Below are 22553 nucleotides of genomic sequence, written 5' to 3'. Positions count from 1 at the left end.
GAGCAAAAGAGAAGAAAGAAAAGAGACAGAGTGAGCAGAGAGAGAGAGAGAGAGAGAGAGAGAGAGAGTGAGAGTGGGGGGGACGGGGGGACAGGGGGTGGGTGGAGAGAGAAATAGAGAGAGAGAGAATAACAAACGGGAGCCACAGCTATGCAGCAGCGAGAGAAAAAGGAGGAGGGAGAAAAGAATGAACGAGAGAAAAAATGTCTTAACGATCAGCAGTCAAAATGAGCAGAGCAGTGGCGCGCGGCTCCTGGCACACGCTGATTTCACTCTTCTCTTTGCTCCGCTCTCCCCACTCCGTCTAATTTTTTTTCCTTCTCTTTTTTTTTTTTTTTTTACAGCCTCCCCTCCCTGTTTCATCCAGCCCTCCCTTTCCTCCCTGTGAATTTCGGGTTTTATTACTTGTGATCTGGCCTTCGTCTCACAATTTTTCTGTCTGTCCTCGCCTCCCTCTCTCTCCTCTCTCTCCACTCTCTCACTCCCTCCTCTCGTCTTCTCTCTCTCCCGCTCCTTCTCCTCCCCTCTACTCTCTCTCTCTCTCTCCTCTCCCTCTCTCTCTCTCTCCTCTCTCTCCTCTCTCTCTCTCTCTCTCTCTCTCTCTCTCTCTCTCTCTCTCTCTCTCTCTCTCTCTCTCTCCTCTCTCTCTCTCCTCTCTCTCTCTCTCCTCTCTCTCTCTCTCTCTCTCTCTCTCATTTGTTCTCTCCTCCCATTTGTTCTCTATCACACACACAGACTTTCTCTCACACAAAATGTATTGATTTCCTCCCCGGGTCTCCCATACAACGGGCCCCTTTTGGAGCGCTCAGTGCTCAGAATGAGGCAGCTCAATATTGATATCAATAACTGCCAATGAGGCACAAAGGCCCGAGCAGAGAGCCAGCACCGGAGTCACGGGGATAACGACGACGCCAGGCCCGTCAAGGACACGCAGGTGCAGGAGAATCACAACACAATGGCGGGCGGCGTGGAGCCCACAGGGCGCCCCCTCAATGAGGTCTGTTTCGTCTGCGGCCGCCAAACACACAATTCCCACGCGTAATCTCTGCACGCGGTGCGCTTTCCACTGGCTGCCTTCAAAACAAACAAGCAAGCCCGAGCACACAGAGCAGCCTCGTCAGACAAGTGAGTCAATGTCTCTCGTTCAATCACTCATTCGCTCACCTGCAAAAACACATTGCATGGGAACACCGACGCGTGTGTACATACTGCGACAATGTCTCTCGCTCACTCCCTCTCGTTCACTCGCACACTCACACTATGCAAAGAGGCACGGACACAAACACCGATCCATTTGGAATGTTAACATAGTGCTACAACTGACAATTATGCTAATTGTAGCTCCATCAATTGCATCCATGATCTTGTGGCTCAATCGATTAATCATGCAGGTTAATAGAATGGCATAGTGACATCAAATAATGACAAATCAACTTTTTCCAGACCCCATTATAAGATATTTTTTTAATGTTCAATATAATCAATATAGTCATCATGATGAAGACTGATTGTTTGAGGGCTAACCAACGCAGACATAAACACGTGCACACTCTCACACTCACACACACACACACACACACACACACACACACACACACACACACACACACACACACACACACACACACAGTTAGAGATGAGACACTCCTCCCTGCATGTGTAAAAATCCATCTGCGAAGTCACCAGAGCTCTAGTTATGAACCCCCTAACTATGCCTAACCCCAGATTTACGGATTAAGATCTAAACTAATCTAGGGGCAAAACACCACACAAAGCCTGTTTAGTGGCAGGGGGCAGGGCTCAGAGACACATGTAATTCAGGATATTCTGCCCTTTTTTTTTGTTCTTATTTTTCATTCCCGACTTGCACAAGGGTGCATCACGGCCACGACGCGAGACAGGAATACTTGCAGCCATGTTTGAAAATGATACTGGATGATGATCACTTGAGTGGAGTGCCACCTGCAAGTGGGCATGGCAACCACAAAGACCTTCCACAAAGTGTCTCCCACAAATACACGGAAATTAAAAAATACAGAAATAACAGGGGTGGTGTCTTTCTCCTTTTTAGTCACAAAAACACACACACAAACCTAAAAACCGACACACACACACACACACACACACACACACACACACACACACACACACACACACACACACACACACACACACACACACACACACACACACACACACACACACACACACACACACACACCTCAAGCTTGGTGCTTTAGCCAAGCAAAGACAACTGCAGGCCTGAGAGTGTTACATTATTTATTTTTTAAAACCAAGCTGTTGTTCTGTTAAGAATACCCATTATTACACTGCAAAAAAAATACCAACAACTGAAATCGAATAGAATTTGGCCCTGGTAATAAAAAATAGGATAGTAGTGGAACGAAATCTGTATACATCGCACAAGCTACAGCCATTGTCAGTGCACAGCGTTGGTCCTACTCCTACCTAATCCTTATTCGCTAGAGCACCTTAACTGACGACAGTAATCGCTTTAAATTGAGAGAAAAACAGCACAGCCAGGTCTTCTGATTTGACGTCAGCGGCGTGATGACACGTTTGTTACAGGAGCAGCTTTCGTGCTAGTGTTTGCAGAGATCGCTATAACAGAGCACACACAAGGGTTTTAAATGCCGTCATTGAGAAGGTTTGGTTACAATCCTGTAACCAGAACGCACAAACCAGGCATTGGAGTAAAAAAAAAGGAAAATGAATTCATGATGACAGAGCCAAAGAGAGAGAGAAAGGGCTGTATAATTTGACCTCCGAAATCCAGCAACCCATCTGCTTCCTGTGATCTACACGCTTTGCTTTGCCAGTTGAACCCAGTGCCAGCCAGGTTCTAAGAGGGGGGGGGGGGGGGGGGACAGAGATTTAGAGAACACATGAAAAAGAGTGGGCGATATGGGAGTAAAAGACACAGAAAGAGACATCGCTGCCGCAGGTGCACACCAGATGTTTTGTCGGGAGGGTATCCTGGACACGTAAACTCTTGTTTCGCCATTTATGTCGCACCGCCCTTCCCTCCACCGCACCACGGCCACCACGCACTCGCATTCTCTCTCCCTCGCTCGCTCCCTCTCTCCCGCTATCTCTCTCTCTCTCCTCCTCCTCGCTCTGTGATCAGAGCCAACTGGCACGAGCACAAAGAAAGACACATGAAGTGGATGTGGGTGAGCAAGAGTCTGTGTGTGTGTGTGTGTGTGTGTGTGTGTGTGTGTGTGTGTGTGTGTGTGTGTGTGTGTGTGTGTGTGTGTGTGTGTGTGTGTGTGTGTGTGTGTCTAAGGGGTTGGGGGACTAACAAGACATGCCTGGTCAGTGTGTAAGCAGGCATGCATGCAAATGTCCCTGTGTACGAGTAATTTATGTATGTAAATACTAGCATGCACGCATGAGTGCAACAACCCCCCCATGCAACCCGCACCCAATAAGCACACACGCTGGTCTGTACATACACACAAACACACACATACATTAACCCTCGTATACACACACACACACACAGAAAGGCACTAATAGAGAAAGACACACTGGACTTCATTGTAGCAGAATATTTGATGTCAGCAAGAACCATTAAATTAAACAGCCCTCGCCATACACATTTATACACCACCACTAACCCACACCTATTTATGCATGTTCTCTTCTCTCGCTCAAACACAAACACACACACACACACACACACACACACACACACACACACACAAAAGGGCTCAAAATACAACTATGCACACGTTTTCCAATCATCCTCGAATAACGTTAAATGCACACTTTCACCTCAGCTGAACATTTTCTCTGTGCAGTTTAAAACATTCGCGATTCCGATTGTGTTACAATTTGCTGGGTAATTATTCATATGCTCCTCATGCACACTTTTTCCAATTGGACATATTCAAATAGTGGCTCTATTGAAAATGTGTGCGAATAAATAAAAATGTTACCCAGCTTGGTAACCCAGCATGAAAAACACATTTTGCACTGGGTGCGATCAAACGGACTCGCAGTGCCGACTGAGATATGCATTGGCCCGGGCCCATCTCCACTGCAAATGAGATTTATCAGCACTCCCAAAATGTCCTCTTTCCCCGTGATGAAATGTCATTAAAAAGTGCTAAGATTTGCTCTGCCGCACCGCGCTTCTCATATGCAGTAGGCTCCCATTAAAAGCAAACACCGTTTTCAGTGCCAGTCTCTCTCGCTCGCTCTCCCTCTCTCTCTGTGTAATTTAATGCCTGTGAGGTTATTATTTTCTCGCAACGAATTATTCAGGACAACTCTCTTTGGCGTAGAATGGAAGAAGAGAGAACGAAGGGAGCAGAGAGGAGAGGGAGGAGGGAAGGGAACATTTGCTAATAATTAGACCTCATTTTGCTCGGTGCTTGTGATTTATCGTTGTTGCTAAAATACTGCATGAGTACGATGACCACTCATTTATTCCAAAGGCTAAATGACAACACTGTTGCAGAGCAGCGCAGGGAAAGAGCTGGGCAAATGCCAGCTGTAATTCCATTCCTAAAAGAGGTTGCAGCCTTGTTTAAGGTTTTTTGAGGTAAGTACTATAACAACTGTAATTCATTTGTATACGATCTTATGCATCTTAAAGAAGAAATTATAAAATAGGTATTCAAAATATTAATTTACGTAATATTTAATTTCAAATTTAATTTAATAGTACATTTATGTTTTATAGTTGATGTTCTAATTCTAAATGCTATGGTTGATATAAATATACTTTTTTTTTTTTTTCATACACGCAACACACACACACACACACACACACACACACACACACACACACACACACACACACACACACACACACACACACACACACACACACACACACACACACACACACACACACACACACACGTTTCATTTAGATAATAATATTATTTTGGCTAACACAAATTGTACAATTCCATTCAACATTTCCAATAGAGAGCAATTATTCATCACTTCATTTACCCTGGATTACACAGCATCACATATAGATTGACCGTGCCCCACTCTCCTGCCTTCCGTCCTCACAGATGGCTAGTCGAAGGAAATCTCCTCTTTTACCATCACTCTCACTCTTCCCTTTCTCTCTCAATGCAATCGCACATCAGTCTGTGGTAGATGTTAAGATGAACACATTCTTATTTTCCACCAAGATTAAGGCGTATTCAAACTCGACCGTTACCGAACTTGCAGCCCTAGCAATCACGTTTCCCTCATAATTGAGGATGAATTTTTTTTTTTTTTTTTGTTTCCCCAGGAAACGTGTCTATTCTTATAACAGACATCTCAGATAAGTCCACTACACAGCACAGAGTATTTTCTAGGGCATAAGGACCAAATACAATCGCCGTCAGAACAACTACACACACGCCAAGGTAAGCATTTCGATAGATCTAATCCTCACAGAGAGACAGAGTGCGAGAGCAAAAATAAGAGCGAGAGAGAGAGCGAGAGCGAGAGATAGAGAGAGAAAGAGAGAGAGACAGAGAGAGAGAGAGGGAGAGATTGACAGCACGCAGCCGCGGGTAAGGGGATAAATCGTGTCGTGCTTTAAGAGGAACATCTGGTGGGCACTGGGAATGGAACTTTGCACCATGACTTAATAGACTTCGGTCATGCCACCTGCTACTGCTTGTCAACCCTTCTGATAATCTGAACCCAGTGCACAATCACACATCACATCATGGACAGAAACCTGCCCTATTTCACCGGCCAGCGTTGATTACAATGCCTGTGCCACCTGAGACCTAACCTTAAGCCTTACATGGGGGTGAGGAGCCCATGCAGGGGTTTTGCATGCTGTAATTAGGACTCAATGTGTTGTGACGGGTACGGTGGTCAAGGTCACGACACTACTAGTAGCAAATTAGAATGCATGCACTCACACACTCTTCACAGCCACACACACATTCCTTATTAATGCTCCTATGGGGAGAAGGAAAATAAGTGTATTACAATGACAACCGATGACACCGACTTGAGATTAAGGTCAAACCTTCACCCTTGCCAGTTCCACATTTACAGCTCCCCTCATTTCCATAGCAAATCCAGCCTTGAACGTTTGATTGACAGCTCACAACTTCGTATCCCCTCCTCCAACCTGCTGCAACCTATCCAGCATTATCTACAGAGATCTCTCATGCTCTCCTTTCTTTTAGCCTATATCTCTCTCTCTCCCTTCCTTTAGCTCTATCTTTCTCTCTCCCATTGTCTCTCTGGCCCTTCATCATTGATGTACAATCTTAACTTCTCCAAAACAATGAATACAACAATGACAAAAAATAAACAACCACACCCCATATCCTCACACAAGGCCTGAGCAAAGGGGTAGGGGGGAGCGGGGGGGGCACCATACTGACCTGTGTTGGCATGAGATGGCCTGGCTCGAGTTCATAGATGTGAGCCCACGCAATGCCCTGGGTGGAAGTGAGGGAGTGCTGGGAGCCTCACACTACCATATATGGCGATTGAGTAGGGGGGGAGGGGGATGGGGGAGGGGGAGGAGGAGAGAATCCTAGCTGGTTATTAAAGAGAGGCAGGGTCTCCCCGGCCACGCTGCGAGAGGACACGCCAAACTCATTTACACAGGCCATATTGGGAGGGGAGAGAGAGAGAGATAGAGATAGAGAGAGAGGGATAGAGAGAGAGAGAGAGAGAGAGAGAGAGAGAGAGAGAGAGAGAGACCCTCCTGTCTCAGTGTGGGTGTAACTAATAAATTGTCAGAGGACATTAAAATGAAGCTCTATGTAAATTGGATTTTGAGGAATGTGAGATCATTACGTATTGCCTGCTGCTGTTACAAAGCAATTTCTACCTAACCCGATAACATTCCGATTTTGCCAAAATGTGGAATTGTAATCAGTTGGTTCTACAATTAATTAATTATCTCCTTTATAGAAAGAAAATATTAGTAATTATTTGTGCATCCACCTCCAACCAAGACTATTATCCATATTTTCTAAATGCATGCTGACTGCTGGATATTATGTGGAAGACAGAGATGTAACATTTACATTTACAACGATTCCTTCCTCTCACCCCCTCCCCTCCTAACCAGCAGATCATCTGCCCATGATTATCACAAAAAACAATGTTGCCTAGCAACAAACAATTAAGCAATGTGCTTTTAGAGGCTGTGTTGTGCTGTCCATTAACAGATAAAATTACAAAGGCAGCAAATGTCAGCCATATTCAAATGAGGTGTTTTCTGGATGTAGCGTGTTGTCTTTTTGGAGAATTTCTTTTATCATTAAAGAACTCGACGGTATCCCGCCCAGAGCATGCTTCCTACTTTGCAAGCGACCACATAAAAACAAGGACAACCCGAGCGCCTCAGGTCAGCGGTTTTCTCCGTAGACCACTGGCTGGGCGGTTGGCAGTGGCCCAGCATATCGAGCCATGACTCTGGTTTGTAGGAAATGACAGAATCAGTGGATTAACTCTGCGCTGGAAGAGGAGGATTTGACGGATTACCGAGCCATCTCCTCTCTCATTACAACATGCACAGAGAAAGAGAGACACATGTTGGCGATGAGCTGGTGTAGATGGAACAATCAGCCCATAGTGACTGCAATCACTGATGTCTATCGCTCTACTGAAGAAAAAAGGCAGTGATAAGGGGATCCTGTTCGTATTTGAAGTGTAATGTTGCACACTATAGAAGTGTTTGCATACAGTGTACCCAACATAACCAATATAACTGTTTTAATGGAAAATCAAGTTTAAATTGATCTATTTAAATTAAAATACCTTCAACACTCAATGTAAAAAATACTTCTGCTTCCCTTTTAATTTTCCACACTATAAACTTCAACATTCTCCATCCCCTGGCGCTGTCATTGGCAGTTAGCGAGTAGGAGCGTAGGATTTGTGTTGAACAGAACCGACAGTTTCAAACAAACAAACCACAGAACACAGCTGATTGCCATTCTGTGCCGGTCAGAGCCGTGCACCTTGTCTGAGGCAGGGCGGAGAGACAGCCGCCCGGCGCAGTCCACTCAAGAGGCCCTCCAGGCGACTCTCAAGCGTTCCTATTAGCATAACCCAGTGCTACATCCATCCTCACAACTGTAGAGTCTGTGAGGGGGACACAGGGAGACAAGAGCACAGGGAGCACAGCACAAGAGCTGCTGTCGAGTATGTAGAACTGCAGATTGAACGTCATCGTGGCGGCTGCTAATCTAGCCATCACAAAGTAAGGCAGCTTGGGTGTCTTTGATGATATATTTGCCATTATAGCTGTGGTTTGTGTTCTGATGTCACATTGCATGTTCAATGTGTCCCGCCGTGGTAAACAAGTCCATCAACAGGGATACAGACACCCAAGCTCATATGGTGTACGCATGATTACATACCCGTGCATGCACGAGAATATGTAAACAGATCCGCCGATTCAGTGAGATTGCGAGGGAAAGTCATTCAAGATCTCTACCAAATAAAAGGATGTCAAAGGACGTAAATACTGCCTGTGTTAGATTACCTGTCAGCCCGAGAGCTTGTGACAGCACAATTGTTGAAATTGAGGACGTTTCAAAATGGATATGGACAGCTGTCGCACAGCCTTATCTGCCAAACAGATCCTCACCAAAGGAATCGTCTGCATGTTGTACGCATTCTGACAGGAAAATAAATACTAATAATCAAGAAATGATGGGAAAGAATGCATAACCATCTCAAGATAAGAATTCCTTTAACAGGGATTGAAGCATACAACTACGTACCAGAAGTAGGGCAGTGGATGGATTATCGAGGGTTATTCAAAGAAGTCACCCCTGCAGAGCAGCAGGGCTTAATACAGAAATCATTCCATGCATAGGATGCAGCATTACAAATCTACTATACTGGTCAAACATAATGGAACAAACAGGTTTCATATACTGTTGTAATGTATGAAATGATACTGGAGGAATAACCTCTATTCTACCTGGACAGATACGTTAGGCCCGTAATACATTATGATTTGTTTAGAAAATAGACATTTCGTTTTTTAATGCACATACTAATTGTACTTCCATTAAATATTTACACAATCAATTTCATGAATTGGAATGATGCATCCACGATTATGGCTACTTTGCAACACTGGCACGTATAATAACCGCATTCATACAATTAAAATTGATGAATGGAAAAGATAGAAATAGATGAGCCCCAACATCATGCCATCCTCTGAAAGAGAGCCAAGATAATGATGGACTCCATCCGGTTGAAAAGCCAGAGGGTGTGTTTGAGTGATGATAGAGAAAGAAAAGTGTTTTACTTAGATCAGGAGAAGCCATGCTGGACATGATGACTGGCGGTCCAGTGCGACGACTCGTCTTCTGCATGGGTGCCTGGGACCCTCCCTGGCCCTGTATGGGCCCCGACACAGCCACCATTGAGCAATCAGAGTTGGGTCCCCCGGTCTTACGCATCATCTGTGGACTAGGGTGTGGGCTGTGCATGGGTGACGGAGGTAGGTTCCGGTCTCTCTTCATAAGCTCCATGGGCACGGTATAGTTAGTGGAGTACGCCTTCGGTACCTGCTGTGGTTGTTGTAAAGCCGGCATCGACAAGGGCATTTGCTGCGGCAGTTGTTGGAAAGACATGGCGGACATTGACCCCGTCATCTGCTGAGGCATCATCTGCATGGGCATGCCCATACCGGAGTGCTGGGAGTAGGCCGACATGGGCCGTGGCTGCACAGGTACCATGGCTCCTGTGTATGGCCCCGGGGTGCGTGGTGCCTGGCCGTGGTATCCTCCATTGGCTTCCATCAGCTGTTGGGACGGGGCGCTGCTTGGCCTCCGTCCCATCATCTCCCCCATTCTTGGGGAGATGGTCTGCATTCCTCCTGGGGTCTGTGGAGGCATTAGATGCGGGTCGATTGCCAAAGCCTGGGAAAGGTGTGGTTGGTAATGTTGGTGTTGGTAGATGTCCGAACGGTGGCTGAAGCTATTGGAGCGGCCCCTCATGGCAGGCTGCTGCTGGTTTGGGCCCGGTAGAGAATCAGTGGGCCGCTTGCAGTTGAGGGCCAAACGAGCAAGGACGCGAGCCTGGCCCAGGTTCGAGGCTACGGTGCGGACGTCGTTCTCCTCCATGACGGCCAGCATGCCCGTAGAGTCAAAGCCCTGCTGGATGAGTGTCGAGATGGTGCGCTCCGAGAGGCCCTCATTTCGCAGCAGAGCCACAAACTCTGGGTCGGTCTTCTTGGGGTCCACAGGTCCAGGGGTTTGAGGAACAGGTGGAAGAGGAGAATGGATCTGAGTGGCTGGAGGAGGCGGAGCAGGGATGTTGACTGGGACCGGGGCGACTACTTGAGCTAGAGCAGGCGGTGGTCCAAGGGGAACAGCCATTTGCAGGTTTGGGTCATAAACAGACATTGGTGGAGGGGGCAGGGGCTGCTGCTGCTGCAATTGTTGCTGCTGCAATTGTTGCTGCTGGATTTGCTGCTGCTGCAATTGCTGCTGCTGTAATTGTTGCTGCTGCAATTGCTGTTGCTGCAATTGCTGCTGCTGAATCTGCTGCTGCTGCAAGTGTTGCTGCTGTTGTAACTGCTGCTGCTGTTGCTGCTGCAGCTGCTGCTGCTGGAGCTGATGCTGCTGTTGGATGGTGAAGGGTGAGCCTGCATCCTGCCTCATGACGATGCCCTGACAGGCAGGGTCCACCACCAGACAGGTAGCGGCCCCCGGCTGCTGTGGATCCACCGGATGCCCGTTGATATCAGTATATCCCGGTTGATTCATGGCGGGAGGCTCACTGGCGTAGCGTGGAGAGCCATGCTCTGTGCCGTAGTGAGCCGGAGACGGCGCTCTGCTGGTAATGCGTTGGCCATCTGGCATCATCTTGGCAGCCGCGTTAGCTACAGCTCCGGGGTCCCTATAAAGCCGGTTGATCTCGTGAGCGGTAGGAGGTGGAGGCGGCGGCGGGAGAGGTGAGGGAGGGGCGCGAGCCCCCGGACTCATACCAAAGTGGGAGGCGGACCTGCTGAGCGGATGCGGGGGAGGCGGGACAGGCTGATGTTCTCCCCGGAAAAATCCATCTGCTTGGCGAGGAGTCATCGCCGGGTCATGGGGATAGTACTCCTGATGTCCGACTGAGCCGCGGTGAGCCATGGTCGGACGTTCGTACTGGGTGAGCTCCGGCACAGAGCCCTTTCTCTGCGCCCGGGGATCGAGTCGCTCCGGGTAGCCTGCTCCGTACAGTGCGTCCTGGTGGGAATATGGGTCGCGTTTTAAATCCAGGTCAGGGGGGCGAACCCCTGGCTGCGGCTCGTACCAGCCTCCTCCCTCGCCGTAGGACAGGGAGTTCCTCCTGGCGGCGACCCTCGCTTGTTGCTCGTACACACCGTCTGCGGACCTGTCCCACTGACCCTCGTTGCCCCCCAAAGGTTCCCAGCTGTGGGAGCGACCGAGGCTCGTCTGCTTGTTGGGGACCAGCATTGGAGTGAAGGAGGCAGGAGGTAGACGCTGTTTACGCGGACCGAAGAAGAAGAAGAAGAAGCAGAAGAAGAAACGTAGCTTGCTGCACAGGGGTTCCCTTTCACGTCTTCTGTTACAGTAACATCAAAATAAAAGTACTCGGCCGAGTGGAAGGTAAGGCAAAAAAAACAAAGCCAGGTATTTAGTTTCACCTGATATCAGGTTGTAATAATTTCTGCTCTCTGCTGGGTTCTAGTGTATCAGATGACTCCCTTGAGGCCGGCGATCCTTGAATAATTAATTGTTGTCACACTGGCTTGTTGTGCAAAAGGAAACAGGACACCCACACAAACACACGGCAACACACCATATCCGTTGGCTGCAGAGGTGACCGAACTACTACACAAACGGCACAATATCAGGATGTTAGCTTGACATGATCGTCCACTGGTGGTTTAGCCATAAAGTGGAAAACACACCAAGAAAGAGCGGGCTGGGCTGGGTCAGAGGGATGGGATGGGCAGGGGCTTGTACTAATCCAGGAGGATTTATCGCCCCCTTCTCCTGGACATTTGACTCGCTCTGCCGATTGCTATTGCGGATTAAAGACTTAATAAAGCCGGCATAATTCTGCTGTCCACTGTGACGTCACGTGAACCAGATAAAACTGTATCGCGGACACGCAACGCAATGTGATGGCGACGATTCAGAGGACACGCCCACATTATGACTTGGCCCACCCTATTGGAGGAATCACTTACCTGAGGCAACAGGAGTGCGGTGTCGTCAGTCTGTTTCAGCGACTGGTTATCCCGTTAGTTGCCTGAGCAGACTCAAAGCCACCAGGAGCCAGGGGGAACAGAGGCGAGGCAAAGTAGACAGGTCCATTGAAATGAACACAGTTCTCACTGCTAAGTCCCACGCGCTGTCAGTAAACATCAAATCCACCCACCCTGATTGGATACTAATCCTCTGGGCCCAAAGAGACCATTAGAAGCATGAACACAAGTACTGCACAATTAACTCTCAAATGTCAATGATGCATTGGAAGATGTCACCTTCACCAAGCTGCTCGCTGGTGTAAATGAATAACAGATTGGAAATTGACTCACTGCATTTGAAATGAAACATGAATAACCGGCAAGCGATGGCAGAGGATTCAGAGGAAACATTAAGCAAAGTGCATGACCCTTTATAGACTTGATAACCAAATAATAAATAAAAACATATATTAGGTCATGTTTAGTCAATGAAATAATACAATAAGTTGCAGCCATACCAACATAATAAACACTACTTTAATTCTAGGATTTTCTGATTACCATTCCGTTTTCACAGGCAGAGTAAGTCAGCTGAACAACACTCCCCTACATGCTACTCTGATCCTCTTCACACGCCCCATAATATGGACTACCACTCTTTGCAGAAAATAAGTGCTTTTTTTCGGGTTTGCAGGTACATTGTGAAAAGCGAACACAAGTGAATTCTGGATAACCAAAAGCTTTCAAAGACAGCAACCTGTCAAGACTTGACAACCCCAGTCTAAATTGGACTAATTCCACAATGCCATAGTAAAATATGTATTTTTATGTATTGGTCATTAAAACTAAAATAAATGTAGTACAATACGAAACATCAAAGAATTAATAAAGGCATATATTGTGTCTGAGAACCAAAATTGTACAGACATTTTCTATTTTGCATATGTAAAGCCATGCAGCCCCACAAAACACAATTAACGTCCAAAACAGGAACACACGACCGGCAATTTAGACAAATCTGTGGTTTGGGAGGTGGCCTGGCAGATCCACATTTATTCCCAGCTTCCTGCACTGTACGTGGGTCACCCCGATGACTCCTTCGTTAATTAATGGAAGAAGTGTTCACTCCTATCCCACTGTATACTTCCAACATGGCTCTCCAACATTATTCTCATTTTTACTGCACTGTTCTCCCCACCTGAGACCGTGCTGAGATGGACGGTCTACATTAGCATGGCGGGCACGGAGCGCTCCAGGGAGAAGGCATGTGTAAATACGACAGTGTAAAGTTGACCGACCCGTGTTGTTTTTGTCTCGGTTAATTAAGGTTTTGTAATTAAGGAGGGATTGGAGAGCGGTGAAGTGTTGAGATACTCCTCCCTCTTCACAGCTCGGCATGACAGGAGGAGCGATGGCAGCCCACAGAGAAATATAAATAAATAAATGAAACCAGTGCCGTCTATCGCTGCGTGTCATGGGCACCTGGCTACGTCTGTCAAAGGGAAATTAATATGGACAGAGGAATGTTAAAGAATAACAAGTCCTTCAACACTATATTGAAAGTTTCAAGCTACCGAAGCCTTTACTGTGACCCAGTCAACTCCATCATCCTAGAGATTTAATCTCGCATTATTGAGGATAATGTCATCAAAAGGTTTAGATCGTCATCAAAGTTCAAATATTGCTGGCCATTCTCCCCAATGGCCCTTCCCCACTACAACGTGTCTGTGAATGTATTTCCCTATTTAAATACAAACTGTATCCACCAGAATAATATACTAATAGCAGGCTACCCCCTCAGTTTTTTCCTAAACTCTTGAAGAATATCTTCTGAGCACGGCACCGTGCTTTCACATGTGAGGATGCTGGGCCAAAATTGTATGCTCTGGGTACATACTTTGTCGAAGTAAATTGTTCAAACTTTTGCATTCTGATGTGCCATTATTTGCCAGACTAGGCAAACTGAACCAGATTTGTTGTAACAGAGGGATTTAGGAATTAAGCACAGGCTTTCAGAGCAAATATAATAGCGCTATGTTGCATGCTTAGAGAAAGCACTTCGACTGCATACAAGAGATGTCATTTCAGGGAAATGAACCGAACTTCATCAGCTGACAATAACTTTCTGTGGCGTAACTTCAATTACATGTAGGTGCCAAGTACTGCCAACCCTAAATTGTTTTTTTTCAGGTAAAGCGTGATATGCTTTTCTCCCTGACGCTAAAGGATGCCTGTAATAAGGGATTCCTTGCAGTGTCAATGCCCTTGAATGTGGCTTAATTCTGTGGTAATGTAGTAATAGGACCTGAAAGTGGAAGAAAGCCGCAATAGAAAGTGGTACTTTAAGTTGGTCTGCTATTTAGTTTATTTGTATTTGTATGTTGAAACAGCCTTGATCACGCAAGTCTATTTCATTAAAAATTTAACTTTTGAGTGATGTTCCACAAATGCTATTTTTCAAGTGTGAAATTTGTCTTTATGAACCGTTTCCTTCCGATCAAGACTTTGAATAATTATGTCACGGAAAAAGACTCAACTAAAAAAAAGTGCAACTATTAAAAAGGTAATATACATGCCAAGGCATATATACACACACACTCAAATAAAATAAGTGCTGGATGGACTGAATTGTTAGCAAATATTCATTTAAGGAGAAAATATTTAGTCAATGGTAAATCTGAATACAAACTAATGAAACAAAATGACCTGCAAGTAATTTGAAAAAATGCTAATTTAAGAGAACAGAATATTGAAATGAAGACCTTCTTGAATACATAAAGGATCTCACCAGGAAATTAAACTTGACTGTTTCACCTTTGAAGCTAATTTCCAGTGATATTATTATTCACTTATTCAACAATTTATGAATAGGCCTAGGTGTCAAATCAGTTTATTAGATATTTTACAACCAAATGTAATAAACTGTAATAACTTCCTCTACTGCTGAATTATTTGGGTTCAGAGGGAAACTTCTGGAAAGCTGCCGGCTTTCGGCCAACAGTATGGCCTTAAGTTCCCCCTCTCCCATCTTTATAGCACGCATTGGGCATGGCCGGCAAGCGTTTCAGCTGGCACCACCCAATCAAATCCCAAGGGATAACATCACACTCCTATGTAAGAAGCACTCTGAAAGCCATTTCACGTTGTCTTTGACGATTGAGCACCTATACATTGCCGTACTGTAAACCATCCTTGACGGTTTCAAACGTCATGCAGAGCAGAGGTTAAGGGTGCATCAGCTCATATACCTCTCCCACAGGACAACGGCTGATGCCATAACAAACCCTATGCACCATACCAGGACTCAGAACCACAGGATGGAATGCCCCGGTGTACAAGGGATTTACACATGTCCAACCCATACGGCTGTATCAACAAGGGGGGTGAAGGATCCTCAATCCATCAGTGCCATCTGTGCCACAAAATTCGAGGTCTGGGGGGGTTTTGTGCTGCTGCTAACACCATGTTATACATCATTCAGCCTTTTCCCCTTGGAATAAAGCAACTCTTTGGATGCTTAAGACCACTATGGCCGTTATGTCAAGGTTTTATGTTCGAGGCTGCCATTTTGGGATTTTTAGCCTCCATATATGCTGAAATGTGTCTCAATCCCTTTTTGACAAGGTCCAACTGGTTGCTCTTGTAAAGGTTTGTTACGTAACGTAATGTTACGTGATGCAGGTAAAGTGTTGATTCCTCATTGCTCTTTAACTTCATCCAACTAGCCTACCTAGCTGCCCTTGAAATTGTCATCTATTAATGTGAATGTCAAGAGTCCTTCTTGTACTCGGGGAGCACGGTCTGCTGTTGGAGGGGAAGCAGGTTAGAGTAAAGGACCCGTGGATTCATGGAGCTAACGTTTAATAAACCCCCTGCATCCCCCTGTCACTCAGCACCCACGCCATGCCTTCAGATGAATAATGCAGCCCAGCGAGGGGGGAGGGGTCAGTCCACCGGCGGGCTTGAACCGTGTGCTCGCATCATCTGCACAGTTGTAAAGCGTGCGCCACTCGCACTTACTGAATGCTCAGTCTGTATGAGTTGAAGGGTTCACATGCGACGATCCCATCTGGAATCCCTCTCGCTCTGTCCGTCCGTCTGTCCACCCGCCCCTCTGCTCAACACACACACAAACGTACCGCCGAGAGTACGTACATCCAGCCCGCTTGATCCTTCTGATCCTCTTGTCTCTACTGTGTGTGTGTGTGTGTGTGTGTGTGTGTGTGTGTGTGTGTGTGTGTGTGTGTGTGTGTGTGTGTGTGTGTGTTCGGACTGTGTTGATATGCAACAGTCAGCGAGTGGCAAGCATCTCCTTGTTAATATGCACTTCTTTTCATTTTCTTTATTTTTTTCTCCAGACACACATACCCTAACCAAACCCATAGCCTTGGCCTGACATGCATACATGAATAAGTGACAAGACTAACGAGAAATGGATACCGGGCTGCCTGCAACAGAAATACAAATAACCTCTTCCCTTCAGTCCAACTCGTGTGCTCCAGGCATGATTTGAATGTTAAACACATGTTGACTTATGCATGAGCTGGGGACAGCAGGCAGTGACTGGAAATGGAATTACAAAGCCGGCATATGGTTAAAAGAATATGACTGTCACAGGCATTACAATTCACATTGAGAAAGATTTAGTTGACTTTATTGGCGTTTGTGTGAGTCCAATGAGATTACGCCTTCCGTAATGGATCTCGATACCTTAAACATTTTTTTATTAGTTTTTTATTTATGGTGAACACATCAATGCTAGCGTATATCAATATGACGATGTTAGCGGTGCGCTAGGTGACATTATGAATAGTTTTCCCAGAGTTGGGCTGTAGAGAGCCATTATGGATCCAGGAGTAAGTGTCTCATGAGCGAAAAGCACCTCAGCCCAAACTCTCTCTTTGCCTCTCTCTCTCTCTCGCTCCTCTCTCAACACCCTTATGCCCTGGGTTGCCGGTGGTAAATGGTGAATGAGAGAGCGCGTTTACCCAAAATGCATCTCTTTTCACTGCTTCTCATTAGCTCTCCAACCGCCACTTGTTCTTTTCTGGTCTCTCACTCAAAACAGATGTGCCACGAGTTTTTTATAATTCCGAGCGGAAGATTTAGAATTAGGTTTTTCGTGTAACAAACGTGATATGACGTGATGAGGAACAAACAGGAAAAACAGATACGTGTAGAAAAAATATACGTACATACAACAAACCTAAAACTGTCCAAGAGTCACAGTTTATATAAATAGTCTGAAACCACACACATTTGAATTTGCTTTTTCATTTGGTTATTTTTAGAATGTAATCAACACAAGGCCCAATGGTATTGCAGCACCACCCTCCAGTACTCTGTCCCATGGTCCTCACACACACACACACACACACACACACACACACACACACACACACACACACACACACACACACACACACACACACACACACACACACACACACACACACACACACACACACACACACACACACAAAAGGGGCTGTAAGTTTTGGCCTGGAGCCTGAAACACAGGGGGTGGGGTGAGGAGATGGTGGGGGGGGGGGAGGCAGAATCTCAGAGTGCTCCGATGACTTCATGCATCAACAGAATGCCAGTGGCTGTGGTAGGATTGGGAAAGAGCTGGAGGGATGGAGGGAATGAGGACGAGGAGGAAGGAGGCCAGGGAAAGAATGAGGCCACTAGGGAAGTGGGCAGGTAGTTCCTTTTTAGGGGGAGGCTTCAATGTTCAGGATAACACAGGGAATAAACCCTCTGCATCTGGGGACAATTAACTATTTTTCCTGCAAAAAGTTAAAGATAGAAGGTCTTTTTTTTCAGACAGTAACTTCATAATATGTGGTTAGAAATCCTCATTGATTATGTGGGATAAACAAACACCAAACAAAGGAAAAAAAAAATCACTTTTACTTTCAGTAGTGATTATCGGTACACACACACACACACACAGAGACTATAGCAATCAATTCACACATTTCCTACTCAGAAATAAATGCCACTGCCCCACCGTGTGGTGTATGCTTTGGAGTACATCATGCTTACAATCAGAGCATTGACATGGGGGCGGATGCTTTCACCTCCCTCTCTCTCTCTGCCTGCACTCACACAGCTCTAGCATGTCCCATCGCTGATGCCCAGACCAGTCAGTTAGCTCTGGCTAAATGATGGTGGCAACAGCTTCTGGTGGTGCCCGAGCCAGGCATGCTGGTTCCACAGATGGAGAAGACAGAAGGATGGGGTGAACGGAGGGCTGGAGAGAGATAGGGGGACAGAGAGAGAGAGGGGCAGAGAGTCGGAGACAGAAAGAAAGAGAAGATAGAGAGAGAGAGAGACAGAGAGACAAAAAAGAGAGCGACTGAGAGAGATAGGGAGGGAGATCAAGAGAGCAAGAGAGACAGAGAGAGCAAGAGAGAGAGATAGGGAGGGAGAGGAAGAGAGCAAGAGACATAGAGAGAGCAAGAGAGAGGGATTGGTGCTCCTAACAGCTGTTTGCCTCGGCCCTCTTATTGGGGTTGTACACACTTTGGCCACATATCAAACGTACAACAGAGGGACTAATTGCACCGTATATTTGTGAAGGCCAACATCTTATCCATTGAGTGCTGTTGCTATTTTGCCAGGCCGATGTATTATGGGTTTCGCTCACAAAACGTTGATGAGAACACTTGAGGGCGGAATATATCACAGTATTACAGGGAAGACAATTTTTTCAAACAATTGCTCTTGAAAAAAAATCAATGATCGATGATCATAAATCCTTATCCAAGTATAAGGAAAGATGGACATAACAAATCACACAATACCAACCTCAGTATTTACTTGCATATATTTTCCTACTGTACACAATGTTTTAAGAAGATGTTAACAATTCCTTCTTTTCATTAAACCGAGAGAGAGAGAAACTGTGGCACCACTATTGGTCCAAAAAGATAAACGGTAGCAACTTTCTCAGTTTCTCCCACTCAGTCTCACTTCCAAATCCTTCTGGTAGTCTCTCTTACGAAAAAAAAAAGAAAAAAAGAAAAACGCTTTCAAATTCATCCCACTTCATGTCTCTGATTGCACTTCTCCCAGCTTCTACGTTAATCGGAAGAAAGAAGAAAAATAAAATGATGTGTATATATGTATATATAAATATATATCAACGTTAAGTTCTACTTCAAGCATGGGTCCCACCTTGCCTGTTACTGATAACCGTGGGTGGCTTTCAAGTGGGGACAGGAATCAACGTATCTCACGTACAGCACCACTCCTTGCCTGTTTGCCGACCCCCTCCCCCATCCCCACACACTTGTTCTTCCTCCCCCCTGATACGGCTGAACAGATTTATCTCCCTCATATAGACTGTGTGATTCACGGCCCTCTGATCTTTTCACTTCCTCGATATGAATCACCCGTTTCACATTTTCAAGAGCCGCAGCCCGGTGAGTAACTGCTTAAAAAAAGGAAAAAGGACAGAACGAAAGAAAGAAAAAAAAAAATCCCATTATAGTCATTGAAGTGACCTAATTGTCTGTGCTGGACGCTGCAGCGGCTGTCTGTGGTGCCTTGGGGTGTGTGTGGCTGTGTGTGTGACTATCAGTGACTTATGTGTGTCTGTGTGGGCGCACACATGCAAATGTTTTACTGTCTGTCTGTCTCTGTGTGTGTGTGTGTGTGTGTGTGTGTGTGTGTGTGTGTGTGTGTGTGTGTGTGTGTGTGTGTGTGTGTGTGTGTGTGTGTGTGTGTGTGTGTGTGTGTGTGTGTGTGTGTGTGTGTGTGTGTGTGTGTGTGTGTGTGTGTGTGTGTGCGAGAGCATGTGTGGCGTGTGTGTGTAAAGGGGGAGGGGTCCGCAGTATAATACAGCATTTTACGATGTTTGCTTCGCTGACCTCAGAGAAGACAGCGCGGTGCGGTTCCCCTGTGCATATGAAGAACAGCCCAGATGAGGAAGTGTTTGTTTGGGAAAACAAGGGCTTGCGGTAGGGCCAAAAACATAAAGTGGGGAACCCAGAGCCACATCCCATGTGGCTGCGGTCCCAAGGCAGAGTTAGGATACCGCTACAGCTCCCATCCATGGGACTACATCGCCTGCAATAATAATCCATAGAGTTGGGCAATGAATGTCAGTGTGATTTCAAGGGGTATAAGAGTAACAAAAAATATACTTTTTGTGCTGCATGCACAACAAAGGCTTTGGCTGACTGTGCATCTGGGTACAATACGACGTCTTTCACTCTATTGTCTCTATATATATCCGACAGAGACTTCAACAGACACTTTTAATTAGTCCACAGGCTTTGAGGAGTGTTTTGTATCTCCTATGATCTCTAAACCTTTATTAGTTCCATTTAAAGGGAACCATTAAAGGGAACATTACACAAGGCTTCTTTTGTTTTGTTTATTCTCATTAGTGGAGAATCCCTCTCGTGCTGCGCTGACTGACGACGACGACAGAGCGAGTGTGAGGACCGACGCAATCCACTGAAATGTCTCAGGTGCCTCCTCTGATTGGAATGTCATTTTAACGATGAACACACTGCCAATCTCGGTTTCAATCTTGCTAGGGCCTCCTCTTATCCTAATCACACTGTCTGCATTTTCCTCTGTTTGAAAAACTACCCAGGCAAGCATGCGATAACCTCAGCACTACTGAAACCTGCATTATCATTGCCATGGTGAAGTCTTTAGCCAATATATTTTACCACCAAAACATAAGTTCATCTAGCCTGGCTCCGCCCGCCTAAGTTCCCTTCAGTACAACGTCTGGGTTTGCGGTATATTCACGGGTTTTCTCCATCCAAATTTTGTGCGTCCAATCAGCAAACCGAGGGAGTGACTGAGAACGATAAAGTTATAATCAGCTCTCGTTGACGGACATCTTCACGCACGGTGTTTGGTTTGTTTACAGCCTGCGCGCAACGTGATTCCCGGCGGGTCCCGGCGCATGACATACATCACAACCATACGTCAGCGATTGGTTATGGCAGATCCAGAGAGGCACTGGGCAGATCCAATAGTTTTAAACTTCAACAGACACCCGCCTTCAAGTGAGTTAACGTTAGTCAATTGAGTGGGTCCAGACTCTCTGTGCAAATGAAATGAAGTACGAGAGTCTGGTAGGACCAGGCTAAAGTTCATCAGCACTTTCCTGGTACTCAATTAAAAGTTCTACAGAATCAGCATTTTACATCAACTGCATTGAGGAGCACCCAATAGTCTTCATACTTTTATCTAGAAACGGCCGGTGCTTCTCTTTGGTGCACCAGTACTCTTGTGAAGGTCGCCCCCAGGAGCGAGCAGAGCATTCCCGGGTCTAAATATGGAAGACGCAGCAGGAGCTAATGAGAGAATGTTAAACCGAGAAGGAGGAAGGCGCCATCTCTGTTGACGCAGAGAAGAAGAGGAGAATAGAAGCACAGGAGAAGAGGAGACGATAAGGAGAAGATATGAGCAGTAAAAGAGTGTAGAAGAGGGGAAGGAGAGGAGAGGAGAAGAGGAAGAGAGGAAAAAGAGACAAAGATAAGAGGAGGCGGAGAGGAGAACAGGAGAGGGGAGATGAGGAGAAGAGTAGAGGGGAGATGAGGAGAAGAGTAGAGGGGAGAAGAGGAAGAGAGAAGAGGGGGAGAAGAGGAGAAGAGAGTGAGAAGATATGAGCAGTAGAAGAGGAGGAAAATAAAAGGAGAAGAGAAGAGGGGGAGAAGAGGAGGATAAAGAGAGAAGAGGAGGATAAAGTAGGAGAAGGGCAGTGGGGTTGCCCTGCTCACCTTCACAGATCCTGTCCAGCCGCTGCCTCTTCACTTTGTGTTTGTCCGTCAGCGCCATCCCTTCACCGCTCCAGGGGCCTCTCTCTGCTCCGTCCGGATCTCCGCCCTCCTGTCTGCGCTCCACTAGCCAGTCAGCTCCGCAGTGACGGGGCCGCCGGGTACAGGGAAGCCCTTCAGGGGCACACTTTGAAGTGTCACACCTGAAAGGAACACATTCTCATGTTCGATTAAACTTTCATGGAAATGAAAAAGACATTGTGGCCTTTGAGTTGCGTTTGTATTCCCTGCTTCATCTGAGCGATAAGATAAAGCAAATGTATAAAAAGTTTTGTTTACTCCAGAGTCGGAGCAATAAGGTCAAACTCATATTTTGGATATGAGATTTAAAGGTCTGCTCAATACTGATAATGTGATGTTTTAAAAGAAAAAAACAATAAACAACAAACTTGCCTGATTCTTTTTTAAAAAGTACGTTTTTGAATTCATATCTAAAAGATGATTTGATCGTCAGCAAACTGAATTACAAAGTAGTTTATTGCAGGCTCAGCAGCGTCCCCGAAACAGCCCAAAACTCCCCTGAATGTAGAGCATCGAATCACCACTAGAGGGAGCCTTTT

General features: G+C 46.0%; 1 protein-coding gene across 3 annotated transcripts in view; it reads right to left on the bottom strand.

The window, feature by feature from the left end:
- The window catches only part of ctbp2a (C-terminal binding protein 2a), a 40630-nt gene extending 18494 nt beyond the window's left edge, over positions 1-22136 (bottom strand). The window contains exon 1 of one of the 3 annotated variants that reach the window (XM_060073265.1): positions 21937-22136. In XM_060073265.1, the coding sequence (XP_059929248.1) occupies positions 21937-21994 (58 nt within the window). In that variant the 5' untranslated portion in view covers positions 21995-22136. Of the gene's footprint in view, positions 1-9283; positions 12120-21936 lie in introns of those variants that run through there. The other 2 variants (XM_060073263.1, XM_060073264.1) reach the window with 2 other exon arrangements.
- Positions 22137-22553: the final 417 nt, after the last annotated feature.

Source organism: Gadus macrocephalus, chromosome 15 (genome assembly GCF_031168955.1).
Source record: "Gadus macrocephalus chromosome 15, ASM3116895v1".
NCBI classification, from domain to species: domain Eukaryota; kingdom Metazoa; phylum Chordata; class Actinopteri; order Gadiformes; family Gadidae; genus Gadus; species Gadus macrocephalus.
The sequence above is the reverse complement of the archived record's forward strand: the minus strand, read 5'-3'. Positions and strand labels throughout refer to the sequence as shown.